Source organism: Salmo salar, chromosome 07, assembly GCF_965601325.2.
Source record: "Salmo salar chromosome 07, fSalSal1, whole genome shotgun sequence".
NCBI classification, from domain to species: Eukaryota; Metazoa; Chordata; class Actinopteri; order Salmoniformes; family Salmonidae; genus Salmo; species Salmo salar.
The window spans coordinates 72,605,001-72,621,172 of NC_138297.1; the positions used below are offsets into that span (position 1 = coordinate 72,605,001).

Genomic DNA, 16,172 nt, shown 5'->3' on the forward strand with positions numbered 1-16,172 from the left:
CACCAACGGAGATAAGTTTGCTGGCCAGAGAGTCTACCCTCTGAAGAACTGTACTGTGGACAAGGTGTTTGGGCACACCAAGAGCCAGGGCGGCCTTCTCAGTGTGAGTGACAGGGAGGGGAGCGAATGGGAGGGGCTGTGTGGATGAATGGGAGGGGCTGTGTGGATGAATGGGAGGGGCTGTGTGGATGAATGGGAGGGGCTGTGTGGATGAATGGGAGGGGCTGTGTGGATGAATGGGAGGGGCTGTGTGGATGAATGGGAGGGGCTGTGTGGATGAATGGGAGGGGCTGTGTGGATGAATGGGAGGGGCTGTGTGGATGAATGGGAGGGGCTGTGTGGATGAATGGGAGGGGCTGTGTGGATGAATGGGAGGGGCTGTGTGGATGAATGGGAGGGGCTGTGTGGATGAATGGGAGGGGCTGTGTGGATGAATGGGAGGGGCTGTGTGGATGAATGGGAGGGGCTGTGTGGTTGAATGGGAGGGGCTGTGTGGTTGAACGGGAGCGAATGGGAGGGCTGTGTGGTTGAATGGGAGGGGCTGTGTGGTTGAATGGGAGGGCTGTGTGGTTGAACGGGAGCGAATGGGAGGGCTGTGTGGTTGAACGGGAGCGAATGGGAGGGCTGTGTGGTTGAACGGGAGCGAATGGGAGGGCTGTGTGGTTGAATGGGAGGGGCTGTGTGGTTGAATGGGAGGGCTGTGTGGTTGAATGGGAGGGCTGTGTGGTTGAATGGGAGGGCTGTGTGGTTGAACGGGAGCGAATGGGAGGGCTGTGTGGTTGAACGGGAGCGAATGGGAGGGCTGTGTGGTTGAACGGGAGCGAATGGGAGGGCTGTGTGGTTGAACGGGAGCGAATGGGAGGGCTGTGTGGTTGAACGGGAGCGAATGGGAGGGCTGTGTGGTTGAACGGGAGCGAATGGGAGGGCTGTGTGGTTGAACGGGAGCGAATGGGAGGGCTGTGTGGTGAACGGGAGCGAATGGGAGGGCTGTGTGGTTGAATGGGAGGGCTGTGTGGTTGAACATGGGCCCTGGGCATCAGGTGTGGAGACGTTTAGTGATTTGCTGGTGTAGATATCAGTCTTATTCCCCTTCTCTCTGTGATGCTGGATTAGAGCACTGTGTCAAACCTCCCAATAACTTCCATAGACTGCTCTCTCTTTCTGTCTCTCTCCATCCTGCTCTATCTATCCATCCCTCCCTTCCTCTCTCTCTCTCTCTCCATCCTGCTCTATCCATCCCTCCCTCTCTCTCTCTCTCCCTCCATCCTGCTCTATCCATCCCCCTCTCTCTCCCTCTCCCTCCATCCTGCTCTTTCTGTCCCCCTCTCTCTCTCTCTCCCTCATCCTGCTCTATCATCCCTCTCTCTCTCTCTCCCTCATCCTGCTCTATCCATCCCCTCTCTCTCCCTCTCCCTTATCCTGCTCTTTCTGCTCTCTCTCTCTCTCTCTCTCTCTCTCTCTCTCCCTCATCCTGCTCTTTCTCTTAAGAGTAACAAATAATTAAAGAGCAGCAGTAAATAACAATAGTGGGGCTATATACAGGGGGTACCGGTACAGAGTCAATGTGGAGGCTATATACAGGTGGTACCGGTACAGAGTCAATGTGGAGACTATATACAGGGGGTACTGGTACAGAGTCAATGTGGAGGCTATATACAGGTGGTGCCGGTACAGAGTCAATGTGGAGGCTATATACAGGGTGTTACGGTACAGAGTCAATGTGGAGGCTATATACAGGGGGTACCGGTACAGAGTCAATGTGGAGGCTATATACAGGGGGTACCGGTACAGAGTCAATGTGGAGGCTATATACAGGTGGTGCCGGTACAGAGTCAATGTGGAGGCTATGTACAGGGAGTGCCGGTACAGAGTCAATGTGGAGGCTATATACAGGTGGTACCGGTACAGAGTCAATGTGGAGGCTATATACAGGCGGTACCGGTACAGAGTCAATGTGGAGGCTATATACAGGGGCTGCCGGTACAGAGTCAATGTGGAGGCTATATACAGGGGGTGCCGGTACAGAGTCAATGTGGAGGCTATATACAGGTGGTACCGGTACAGAGTCAATGTGGAGGCTATATACAGGGTGTTACGGTACAGAGTCAATGTGGAGGCGATATACAAGGGGTACCGGTACAGAGTCAATGTGGAGGCTATATACAGGGGGTGCCGGTACAGAGTCAATGTGGAGGCTATATACAGGTGGTACCGGTACAGAGCCAATGTGGAGGCTATATACAGGGGGTACCGGTACAGAGTCAATGTGGAGGCTATATACAGGGGGGTACCGGTACAGAGTCAATGTGGAGGCTATATACAGGGGGTACCGGTACAGAGTCAATGTGGAGACTATATACAGGGGGTACCGGTACAGAGTCAATGTGGAGGCTATATACAGGGGGTACCAGTACAGAGTCAATGTGGAGGCTATATACAGGGGGTACCAGTACAGAGTCAATGTGGAGACTATATACAGGGGGTACCGGTACAGAGTCAATGTGGAGGCTATATACAGGGGGTACCAGTACAGAGTCAATGTGGAGGCTATATACAGGGGGTACCGGTACAGAGTCAATGTGGAGGCTATATACAGGGGGTACCGGTACAGAGTCAATGTGGAGGCTATATACAGGGGGTACCGGTACAGAGTCAATGTGGAGGCTATATACAGGGGGTACCGGTACAGAGTCAATGTGGAGGCTATATACAGGTGGTACCGGTACAGAGCCAATGTGGAGGCTATATACAGGGGGTATCGGTACAGAGTCAATGTGGAGACTATATACAGGGGGTACCGGTACAGAGTCATTGTGCGGGGGCACCGGTGTCGAGGTAATTGAGATAATGATGTACATGTAGGTAGAATTATTAAAGTGGCTATACATAGATGATAACAGAGAGTAGGAGCAGGGTTGGGGTGGGAGGGCAATGTAAATAGTCTGGGTAGTCATTTGATTAGATGTTCTGGTTTCTTATGGCCTGGAGGTAGAAGATGTTTAGAAGCCTCTTGGACCTAGACTTGGCGCTCCGGTACCGCTTGCCGTGGAGTAGTGGAGAGAACAGTCTATGACAAGGGTGGCTGGAGTCTTTGACAATTTTTAGGGCCTTCCTCTGACACCGCCTGGTGTAGAGGTCCTGGATGGCAGGAAGCTTGGCCCCAGTGATGTACTGGGCCGTACGCACTACCCTCTGTAGCGCCTTGTGGTCGGAGGCTGAGCAGTTGCCATACCAGGCGGTGATGCAACCGGTCAGGATGCTCTCGATGGTGCAGCTGTAGAAACTTTTGAGGATCTGAGGACCCATGCCAAATCTTTTCAGTCTCCTCAGGGGGAATAGGTTCTGTCGTGCCCTCTTCACAGCTGTCATGGTGTGTTTGGACCAGGTTAGTTTGTTGGTGATGTGGACACCAAGGATCTTGAAGCTCTCAACCTGCTCCACTACAGCCCCGTCGATGAGAATGGGGGCGTGCTCAGTCCTCCTTTTCCTGTAGTCCACAATCATCTCCTCAGTGTTAATCAGGTTGAGGGAGATGTTGTTTTCCTTGCACCACACGGTCAGGTCTCTGACCTCCTCCCTATAGGCTGTCTCATTGTTGTCGGTGATCAGGCCTACCACTGTTGACATCAGCAAACTTAGTGATGGTGTTGGAGTCGTGCCTGGCCGTGCAGTCAGTGCAGGGCACTATGGTGTTGAACGCTGAGCTGTAAGTCAATGAATAGCATTCCGTACTTCTCTCTCTCAATACAAATTGACAGTAAACATTACACTCACAGAAGTTCCAAAAGCATAAAGACATTACAAATGTCATCATGTGCATATTGTAGTTAAAGTACAAAAGGGAAAATAAACAGTGTTTAGTTTCTGAATGCTCTCCACATTGTCAATATGAATGTGGCTTCATGGTAAGCTGCCCTCCAAGCAGCCTTCATCTCCCAGAGCAATATGTTCTCTGTGGTTCCACCCTGACAGCTGTGTTCTGAGCAGCCTTCATCTCCCAGAGCAATATGTTCTCTGTGGTTCCACCCTGACAGCTGTGTTCTGAGCAGCCTTCATCTCCCAGAGCAATATGTTCTCTGTGGTTCCACCCTGACAGCTGTGTTCTGAGCAGCCTTCATCTCCCAGAGCAATATGTTCTCTGTGGTTCCACCCTGACAGCTGTGTTCTGAGCAGCCTTCATCTCCCAGAGCAATATGTTCTCTGTGGTTCCACCCTGACAGCTGTCCTCCGTCCTGCCCGGCCCAGGAGACTGAGGGTGATATCTGTTCCATATATAGTGCGGTACTAATGACCAGTGAACCGAGGGTGGTGTCTGTGCCATATATAGTGCAGTACTAATGACCAGAGAACCGAGGGTGGTGTCTGTTCCATATATAGTGCAGTATTAATGACCAGAGAACCGAGGGTGGTGTCTGGTCCATATATAGTGCAGTATTAATGACCAGAGAACCGAGGGTGGTGTCTGGTCCATATATAGTGCAGTACTAATGACCAGAGAACCGAGGGTGGTGTCTCTTCCATATATAGTGCAGTACTAATGACCAGAGAACCGAGGGTGGTGTCTGTTCCATATATAGTAGGTATTAATGACCAGAGAACCGAGGGTGGTGTCTGTTCCATATATAGTAGGTATTAATGACCAGAGAACCGAGGGTGGTGTCTGTTCCATATATAGTAGGTATTAATGACCAGAGAACCGAGGGTGGTGTCTGTTCCATATATAGTAGGTATTAATGACCAGAGAACCGAGGGTGGTGTCTGTTCCATATATAGTAGGTATTAATGACCAGAGAACCGAGGGTGGTGTCTGTTCCATATATAATGCAGTACTAATGACCAGAGAACCGAGGGTGGTGTCTGTTCCATATATAGTAGGTATTAATGACCAGAGAACCAAGGGTGGTGTCTGTTCCATATATAGTAGGTATTAATGACCAGAGAACCGAGGGTGGTGTCTGTTCCATATATAGTAGGTATTAATGACCAGAGAACCGAGGGTGGTGTCTGTTCCATATATAGTAGGTATTAATGACCAGAGAACCGAGGGTGGTGTCTGGTCCATATATAGTAGGTACTAATGACCAGAGAACCGAGGGTGGTGTCTGTTCCATATATAGTAGGTATTAATGACCAGAGAACCGAGGGTGGTGTCTGGTCCATATATAGTAGGTATTAATGACCAGAGAACCGAGGGTGGTGTCTGGTCCATATATAGTAGGTATTAATGACCAGAGAACCGAGGGTGGTGTCTGGTCCATATATAGTGCAGTACTAATGACCAGAGAACCGAGGGTGGTGTCTGTTCCATATATAGTAGGTATTAATGACCAGAGAACCGAGGGTGGTGTCTGTTCCATATATAGTAGGTATTAATGACCAGAGAACCGAGGGTGGTGTCTGTTCCATATATAGTAGGTATTAATGACCAGAGAACCGAGGGTGGTGTCTGTTCCATATATAGTAGGTATTAATGACCAGAGAACCGAGGGTGGTGTCTGGTCCATATATAGTAGGTACTAATGACCAGAGAACCGAGGGTGGTGTCTGGTCCATATATAGTGCAGTACTAATGACCAGAGAACCGAGGGTGGTGTCTGTTCCATATATAGTAGGTATTAATGACCAGAGAACCGAGGGTGGTGTCTGTTCCATATATAGTAGGTATTAATGACCAGAGAACCGAGGGTGATGTCTGTTCCATATATAGTAGGTATTAATGACCAGAGAACCGAGGGTGATGTCTGTTCCATATATAGTAGGTATTAATGACCAGAACCCCTGTGCTGAATAGAGATTCCTCTCCTGGTTCGTCTGTCTCATCAGTCTGACTGAAACGTCTCTAGAACGTCTCTCCACCGTCTGATGTGATGTGATGGTGGGCTTCTTGTCTCTGGTGAGAGACGGACAGGACGGTGGGAGAAGTGCTCCTCTCTCTCCGTCAGATTAGATCCATCTCTTCTCCTCCTCCATCTCTATCTCCAGTAAATATATCTTCCTCAAGTCGTTTTCTGTCTCCCCTGTCTTTCCTCCAGCCGTCCCGTACGTCGGTCGCCCCTCTCCTCTGCCGGCCCACTAACCACTCAGCGTTGTCTAACGACACAAATGGCATTTCATTAGCTTGTTATCCCGCGGAGGCCTGAACGCTGTACACTCAATAGCATTATGGGTAATTTCTCATAAAGACACATTATTGATCCTGGGCCTGGCCGGGGCCCTACTCTACGACTGCGTCCCAAATGGCACCCTATTCCCTATGTAGTGCACTACTTTTGACCAGGACCTATAGGGGTAGTGCACTACTTTTGACCAATAGTGGATCAGGTGGCATTTGGGCCGGTCTACCTGGTGCTCTAGAAACAGGTCTGTCAGCAGTCCCTGAATCCCTCCTCAACCACGCCATGAAGAATTAAACACAAATTCAATTTGACAGTGGTAAATACCATGGCAATCTCTATATGCAAAGGTTGGGGGGGGGGTCGGTGGAGAAGGAAGAGCTTTTATGAAAATACCTCTTCCCGTTTAGTTTCTTCTCATTCGTGTTTGGGGACCACTCCTCACTCTCTCCCTTGCTCTCTCCTCTCTCCCTTCCTCTCTCCCTTCCTCTCTCCCTTGCTCTCTCCCTTGCTCTCTCCCTTGCTCTCTCCCTTGCTCTCGCTCCTCTCTCCCATCCCTCCTCTCCTCTCCTTGTCTGCCTCTCCTTCCCCCTTACTAACTATCCCCTCAATACTTGAGTATTATTCTGCGTCCGTGACAGATTCCCTGTGATGTATAAATAATGGAGCTAAATGATGCTCTGTGAGGAGAAGTGTTTCTCCGTCCTCTTAACGTTCTTATTATACAAAGTCATTTCTACCTAAGAGGGTCAGATTTCCTGACAAATCCCTAATTGCCACACGGCAATAGAAGTGGAATCTATTTGTGCATAAATCAACGCTCAGACTTTGGGTCTCAAGTGGCAGGTCGGGGAGGAGCCTAATATCATCCGTTGCAGGGAGAGAGTGGAGGAGAGGGAGGGAGGAGAGAGGGAGAGTGGAGGAGTGGGAGAGAGGGAGGAGAGAGAGGGAAAGTGGAGGAGAGGGAGGGAGGGAGGAGAGGGGAGGGAAAGTGGAGGAGTGGGAGGGAGGGAGGAGAGGGAGGGAAAGTGGAGGAGAGGGAGGGAGAGAGTGGAGGAGAGGGAGGGAGGAGAGAGGGAGAGTGAAAGTGGAGGAGAGAGAGGGAGGAGAGAGAGAGTGGGAGGGGAGAGAGGGGAGAGTGGAGGAGTGGGAGGGAGGAGAGAGAGAGGGAAAGTGGAGGAGCGGGAGGGAGGGAGGAGAGGGAGGGAAAGTAGAGGAGAGGGAGGGAAAGTGGAGGGGAGAGGGAGAGAGTGGAGGAGAGAGGGAGAGGGAGAGTGGAGGAGTGGGAGAGAGGGAGGAGAGAGAGGGAAAGTGGAGGAGAGGGAGGGAGGGAGGAGAGGGAGGGAAAGAGTGGAGGAGAGGGAGGGAGAGAGTGGAGGAGAGGGAGAGTGAAAGTGGAGGAGAGGGAGGGAGGGAGGAGAGAGAGAGAGGAGGGGAGGGAGGGAGGGAGGGAGGAGAGAGAGGGAGGAGGGAGGGAGGGAAAGTGGAGGAGAGGGAGGGAAAGTGGAGGAGAGGGAGGGAAAGTGGAGGAGAGGGAGGGAAAGTGGAGGAGAGGGAGGGAGAGAGTGGAGGAGAGGGAGGGAGAGAGTGGAGGAGAGGGAGAGTGAAAGTGGAGGAGAGGGAGGGAGGAGAGAGAGAGGAGGGGAGGGAGGGAGGAGAGAGAGGGAGAGTGGAGGAGTGGGAGGGAGGAGAGAGAGAGGAAAGTGGAGGAGCGGGAGGGAGGGAGGAGAGGGAGGGAGAGTGGAGGAGCGGGAGGGAGGGAGGAGAGGGAGGGAGGGAGGGAGGAGAGGGAGGGAAAGTGGAGGAGCGCGAGGGAGGGAGGAGAGAGAGGGAAAGTGGAGGAGAGGGAGGGAGGGAGGAGAGGGAGGGAAAGTGGAGGAGCGGGAGGGAGGGAGGAGAGGGAGGGAAAGTGGAGGAGCGCGAGGGAGGGAGGAGAGAGAGGGAAAGTGGAGGAGAGGGAGGGAGGGAGGAGAGGGAGGGAAAGTGGAGGAGCGGGAGGGAGGGAGGAGAGGGAGGGAAAGTGGAGGAGCGCGAGGGAGGGAGGAGAGGGAGGGAAAGTGGAGGAGCGGGAGGGAGGGAGGAGAGGGAGGGAAAGTGGAGGAGCGCGAGGGAGGGAGGAGAGAGAGGGAAAGTGGAGGAGAGGGATGGAGGGAGGGAGAGAGTGGAGGAGAGGGAGGGAGAGAGTGGAGGAGGGGGGGGAGAGAGGGGGAGAGAGAGTGGGGGAGAGGAGGAGAGCGTGGAGGAGAGGGAGGGAGGGAGTGGAGGAGGGGGAGAGGTGGAGAGAGAGAGGGAAAGTGGTAAAAACCCGTTCACTGAACTCTGTAATTAGATAATACTTTTGACGATGGTACATTTGAAATCTTAATCCATTTAAAATATAATGTGAGAGACTACACCACACCACACACACCACACACACACCCCCACACACACCCCCCCATCCTTCTAAACAGTCATTATCTTTCTTCAGGACAATATTATCACTATCTAATACCAGGTCTATAGACCTCTCTCTCTCCTTAGAGACACCATGTAAACTATCACTATCTAATACCAGGTCTATAGACCCCCTCTCTCTCTCCTTAGAGACACCATGTAAACTATCACTATCTAATACCAGGTCTATAGACCTCTCTCTCTCCTTAGAGACACCATGTAAACTCTCACTATCTAATACCAGGTCTATAGACCTCTCTCTCTCTCCTTAGAGACACCATGTAAACTATCACTATCTAATACCAGGTCTATAGACCTCTCTCTCTCTCCTTAGAGACACCATGTAAACTATCACTATCTAATACCAGGTCTATAGACCTCTCTCTCTCTCTCCTTAGAGACACCATGTAAACTATCACTATCTAATACCAGGTCTATAGACCTCTCTCTCTCCTTAGAGACACCATGTAAACTATCACTATCTAATACCAGGTCTATAGACCTCTCTCTCTCTCTCCTTAGAGACACCATGTAAACTATCACTATCTAATACCAGGTCTATAGACCTCTCTCTCTCCTTAGAGACACCATGTAAACTATCACTATCTAATACCAGGTCTATAGACCTCTCTCTCTCCTTAGAGACACCATGTAAACTATCACTATCTAATACCAGGTCTATAGACCTCTCTCTCTCCTTAGAGACACCATGTAAACTATCACTATCTAATACCAGGTCTATAGACCTCTCTCTCTCTCTCCTTAGAGACACCATGTAAACTATCACTATCTAATACCAGGTCTATAGACCTCTCTCTCTCCTTAGAGACACCATGTAAACTATCACTATCTAATACCAGGTCTATAGACCTCTCTCTCTCCTTAGAGACACCATGTAAACTATCACTATTTAATACCAGGTCTATAGACCTCTCTCTCTCTCTCCTTAGAGACACCATGTAAACTATCACTATCTAATACCAGGTCTATAGACCTCTCTCTCTCCTTAGAGACACCATGTAAACTATCACTATCTAATACCAGGTCTATAGACCTCTCTCTCTCCTTAGAGACACCATGTAAACTATCACTATCTAATACCAGGTCTATAGACCTCTCTCTCTCCTTAGAGACACCATGTAAACTATCACTATCTAATACCAGGTCTATAGACCTCTCTTTCTCCTTAGAGACACCATGTAAACTATCACTATCTAATACCAGGTCTATAGACCTCTCTCTCTCCTTAGAGACACCATGTAAACTATCACTATCTAATACCAGGTCTATAGACCTCTCTCTCTCTCTCCTTAGAGACACCATGTAAACTATCACTATCTAATACCAGGTCTATAGACCTCTCTCTCTCCTTAGAGACACCATGTAAACTATCACTATCTAATACCAGGTCTATAGACCCTCTCCTCTCCTTAGAGACACCATGTAAACTCTCTCTCTCTCTCACTCCCACACGTAAACACCCGGGGGCCTTGTCATCTCTGACCCGGGTAGTTTTCTGTTCTGTGGACTGCATTCTGTCTCAATTGGGACCCTTTTGTCAATATAGTACTTTTGACCAGGCCCCTTTTCAGAGGTGCACTATAAAGGGAATAGAGTGTCATTCAGGACACTGTCTGAGCCTGCAGGTAAATGGTAAAGGTCATTTAATATGTTGACAGTCTAATGCTGATACTCTCTAATGGGGTCCTGTCTGTCTGGTGGAAAATACCCCTGTTCTGGGCCTGGATAGACTCAGCTGTCATTGGTCTGTTTGGTGTAAAATACCCCTGTTCTGGGCCTGGGTAGATTCAGCTGAGCTGTCATTGGTCTGTCTGGTGTAAAATACACCTGTTCTGGGCCTGGATAGACTCAGCTGGTCTGTCTGGTGGAAAATAATGATAATGACCATTGTTGAGTCCAATGATAATGGCTGTTGATTCAGGGTGATGATGACCTGTTGATTCAGGGTGATAATGGCTGGTGTTGATTCAGGGTGATAATGACTGGTGTTGATTCAGGGTGATAATGGCTGGTGTTGATTCAGGGTGATAATGGCTGGTGTTGATTCAGGGTGATAATGACTGGTGTTGATTCAGGGTGATAATGACTGGCGTTGATTCAGGGTGATAATGACTGGCGTTGATTCAGGGTGATAATGACCTGTTGATTCAGGGTGGTAATGACTGGCGTTGATTCAGGGTGATAATGACTGGTGTTTATTCAGGGTGATAATGACTGGTAATTTATCCTGGGAAAATACGGAAGGCAGAAAACTAATGGGGAATGAAAAGGAGATGATTGTGGACTACAGGAAAAGGAGGACTGAGCACGCCCTCATTCTCATCGACGGGGCTGCAGTGGAGCAGGTTGAGAGCTTCAAGTTCCTTGGTGTCCACATCACCAACAAACTAACATGGTCCAAACACACCAAGACAGTCGTGAAGAGGGCACGACAGAACCTATTCCATCTCAGGAGACTGAAAAGATTTGACATGGGTCCTCAGATCCTCAAAAGGTTCCACAGCTGCACCATCGAGAGCATCCTGACTGGTTGCATCACTGCCTGGTATGGCAACTGCTCGGCCTCTGACCGCAAGGCACTATAGAGGGTAGTGCGAACAGCCCAGTAGATCACTGGGGCCAAGCTTCCTGCCATCCAGGACCTCTATACCAGGCGGTGTCAGAGGAAGGCCCTAAAAATTGTCAGACTCCAGCCACCCTTGTCATAGACTGTTCTCTCTGCTACTCCACGGCAAGCGGTACCGGAGCACCAATTCTAGATCCGAGAAGCTTCTACCTCCAGGCCATAAGACTCCTGAACATCTAATCAAGTGACTACCCAGACCATTTGCATTGCCCCCCCCTCTTTACGCCGCTGCTATTCTCTGTTATTATCTAATAATAGTCACTTTAATAACTCTACTTACATGTACATATTACCTCAACTAACCGGTGCCCCCGCACATTGACTCTGTACCGGTACCCCCTGTATATAGGCGCCACATTGACTCTGTACCGGTACCACCTGTATATAGTCTCCACATTGACTCTGTACCGGTACCCCCAGTATATAGCCTCCACATTGACTCTGTACCGGTACCCCCTGTATATAGCCTCCACATTGACTCTGTACCGGTACCCCCTGTATATAGCCTCCACATTGACTCTGTACAGGTACCCCCTGTATATAGCCTCCACATTGACTCTGTACCGGTACCCCCTGTATATAGCCTCCACATTGACTCTGTACCGGTACCCCCTGTATATAGCCTCCACATTGACTCTGTACCGGTATCCCCTGTATATAGCCTCCACATTGACTCTGTACCGGTACCCCCTGTATATAGCCTCCACATTGACTCTGTACAGGTACCCCCTGTATATAGCCTCCACATTGACTCTGTACCGGTACCCCCTGTATATAGCCTCCACATTGACTCTGTACCGGTACCCCCTGTATATAGCCTCCACATTGACTCTGTACCGGCACCTCCTGTATATAGCCTCCACATTGACTCTGTACCGGTACCCCCTGTATATAGCCTCCACATTGACTCTGTACCGGTACCTCCTGTATATAGCCTCCACATTGACTCTGTACCGGTACCCCCTGTATATAGCCTCCACATTGACTCTGTACCGGTACCTCCTGTATATAGCCTCCACATTGACTCTGTACTGGTACCTCCTGTATATAGCCTCCACATTGACTCTGTACTGGTACCCCCTGAATATAGCCTCCACATTGACTCTGTACCGGTACCCCCTGTATATAGCCTCCACATTGACTCTGTACCGGTACCTCCTGTATATAGCCTCCACATTGACTCTGTACCGGTACCCCCTGTATATAGCCTCCACATTGACTCTGTACCGGTACCTCCTGTATATAGCCTCCACATTGACTCTGTACCGGTACCCCCTGTATATAGCCTCCACATTGACTCTGTACAGGTACCCCCTGTATATAGCCTCCACATTGACTCTTTACAGGTACCCCCTGTATATAGCCTCCACATTGACTCTGTACCGTAATACCCTGTATATAGCCTCCACATTGACTCTGTACCGGTACCTCCTGTATATAGCCTCCACATTGACTCTGTACCGGTACCCCCTGTATATAGCCTCCACATTGACTCTGTACAGGTACCCCCTGTATATAGCCTCCACATTGACTCTGTACCGGTACCCCCTGTATATAGCCTCCACATTGACTCTGTACAGGTACCCCCTGTATATAGCCTCCACATTGACTCTGTACCGGTACCCCCTGTATATAGCCTCCACATTGACTCTGTACCGGTACCTCCTGTATATAGCCTCCACATTGACTCTGTACCGGTACCCCCTGTATATAGCCTCCACATTGACTCTGTACCGGTACCTCCTGTATATAGCCTCCACATTGACTCTGTACCGGTACCCCCTGTATATAGCCTCCACATTGACTCTGTACAGGTACCCCCTGTATATAGCCTCCACATTGACTCTTTACAGGTACCCCCTGTATATAGCCTCCACATTGACTCTGTACCGTAATACCCTGTATATAGCCTCCACATTGACTCTGTACCGGTACCTCCTGTATATAGCCTCCACATTGACTCTGTACCGGTACCCCCTGTATATAGCCTCCACATTGACTCTGTACAGGTACCCCCTGTATATAGCCTCCACATTGACTCTGTACCGTAATACCCTGTATATAGCCTCCACATTGACTCTGTACCGGTACCTCCTGTATATAGCCTCCACATTGACTCTGTACCGGTACCCCCTGTATATAGCCTCCACATTGACTCTGTACAGGTACCCCCTGTATATAGCCTCCACATTGACTCTGTACCGGTACCCCCTGTATATAGCCTCCACATTGACTCTGTACAGGTACCCCCTGTATATAGCCTCCACATTGACTCTTTACAGGTACCCCCTGTATATAGCCTCCACATTGACTCTGTACCGTAATACCCTGTATATAGCCTCCACATTGACTCTGTACCGGTACCTCCTGTATATAGCCTCCACATTGACTCTGTACCGGTACCCCCTGTATATAGCCTCCACATTGACTCTGTACAGGTACCCCCTGTATATAGCCTCCACATTGACTCTGTACCGGTACCCCCTGTATATAGCCTCCACATTGACTCTGTACAGGTACCCCCTGTATATAGCCTCCACATTGACTCTGTACCGGTACCCCCTGTATATAGCCTCCACATTGACTCTGTACCGGTACCTCCTGTATATAGCCTCCACATTGACTCTGTACCGGTACCCCCTGTATATAGCCTCCACATTGACTCTGTACCGGTACCTCCTGTATATAGCCTCCACATTGACTCTGTACCGGTACCCCCTGTATATAGCCTCCACATTGACTCTGTACAGGTACCCCCTGTATATAGCCTCCACATTGACTCTTTACAGGTACCCCCTGTATATAGCCTCCACATTGACTCTGTACCGTAATACCCTGTATATAGCCTCCACATTGACTCTGTACCGGTACCTCCTGTATATAGCCTCCACATTGACTCTGTACCGGTACCCCCTGTATATAGCCTCCACATTGACTCTGTACAGGTACCCCCTGTATATAGCCTCCACATTGACTCTGTACCGGTACCCCCTGTATATAGCCTCCACATTGACTCTGTACAGGTACCCCCCTGTAAATAGTCTCGCTACTGTTATTTTACTGCTGCTCTTTAATTACTTGTTACTTTTATTTCTTATTCGTTTTTGTATTTTTTAAACTGCATTGTTGGTTAAGGGCTGGTAAGTAAGCATTTTACTGTAATACCTGTTGTATTCAGCATTTCACTGTAATACTTGTTGTATTCGGCATTTCACTGTAATACCTGTTGTATTCGGCATTTCACTGTAATACCTGTTGTATTCGGCATTTCACTGTAATACCTGTTGTATTCAGCATTTCACTCTAATACCATCCATCTGTCTCCTCTACCCTCATATACAGAGAGGACATCCATCTGTCTCCTCTAGCCTCATATACAGAGAGGACATCCATCTGTCTCCTCTACCCTCATATACAGAGAGGACATCCATCTGTCTCCTCTAGCCTCATATACAGAGAGGACATCCATCTGTCTCCTCTACCCTCATATACAGAGAGGACATCTATCTGTCTCCTCTAGCCTCATATACAGAGAGGACATCCATCTGTCTCCTCTAGCCTCATATACAGAGAGGACATCCATCTGTCTCCTCTAGCCTCATATACAGAGAGGACATCCATCTGTCTCCTCTAGCCTCATATACAGAGAGGACATCCATCTGTCTCCTCTAGCCTCATATACAGAGAGGACATCCATCTGTCTCCTCCAGCCTCATATACAGAGAGGACATCCATCTGTCTCCTCTAGCCTCATATACAGAGAGGACATCCATCTGTCTCCTCTACCGTATCCTCATATACAGAGAGGACATCCATCTGTCTCCTCCAGCCTCATATACAGAGAGGACATCCATCTGTCTACTCTACCCTCATATACAGAGAGGACATCCATCTGTCTCCTCTAGCCTCATATACAGAGAGGACATCCATCTGTCTCCTCTAGCCTCATATACAGAGAGGACATCCATCTGTCTCCTCTAGCCTCATATACAGAGAGGACATCCATCTGTCTCCTCTAGCCTCATATACAGAGAGGACATCCATCTGTCTCCTCTAGCCTCATATACAGAGAGGACATCCATCTGTCTCCTCCAGCCTCATATACAGAGAGGACATCCATCTGTCTCCTCTATCCTCATATACAGAGAGGACATCCATCTGTCTCCTCTACCGTATCCTCATATACAGAGAGGACATCCATCTGTCTCCTCCAGCCTCATATACAGAGAGGACATCCATCTGTCTACTCTACCCTCATATACAGAGAGGACATCCATCTGTCTCCTCTAGCCTCATATACAGAGAGGACATCCATCTGTCTCCTCTACCCTCATATACAGAGAGGACATCCATCTGTCTCCTCCAGCCTCATATACAGAGAGGACATCCATCTGCCTCCTCTAGCCTCATATACAGAGAGGACATCCATCTGTCTCCTCTAGCCTCATATACAGAGAGGACATCCATCTGTCTCCTCTAGCCTCATATACAGAGAGGACATCCATCTGTCTCCTCTACCCTCATATACAGAGAGGACATCCGTCTGTCTCCTCTAGCCTCATATACAGAGAGGACATCCATCTGTCTCCTCTAGCCTCATATACAGAGAGGACATCCATCTGTCTCCTCTAGCCTCATATACAGAGAGGACATCCATCTGTCTCCTCTACCCTCATATACAGAGAGGACATCCATCTGTCTCCTCTAGCCTCATATACAGAGAGGACATCCATCTGTCTCCTCTACCGTACCCTCATATACAGAGAGGACATCCATCTGTCTCCTCTACCCTCATATACAGAGAGGACATCCATCTGTCTCCTCTAGCCTCATATACAGAGAGGACATCCATCTGTCTCCTCTACCGTACCCTCATATACAGAGAGGACATCCATCTGTCTCCTCTACCCTCATATACAGAGAGAACATCCATCTGTCTCCTCTAGCCTCATATACAGAGAGGACATCCATCTGTC

General features: G+C 49.4%; 1 protein-coding gene across 5 annotated transcripts in view; it reads left to right on the plus strand.

The window, feature by feature from the left end:
• LOC106591484 (rho guanine nucleotide exchange factor 39) overlaps positions 1 to 16,172 on the plus strand; it is a 107,024-nt gene that overhangs the window by 79,946 nt on the left and 10,906 nt on the right. For all 5 annotated transcript variants that reach the window (XR_014392966.1, XR_014392967.1, XR_014392968.1 and 2 more), the window contains exon 8: positions 1 to 103. This exon is cut by the window's left edge and continues 127 nt beyond it. Coding sequence is in view for 1 of the 5 variants with exons in the window: in XM_082978046.1 (XP_082834172.1) it covers positions 1 to 103 (103 nt within the window). In the remaining 4 variants the exon portion in view is untranslated. The remainder of the gene's footprint in view (positions 104 to 16,172) is intronic.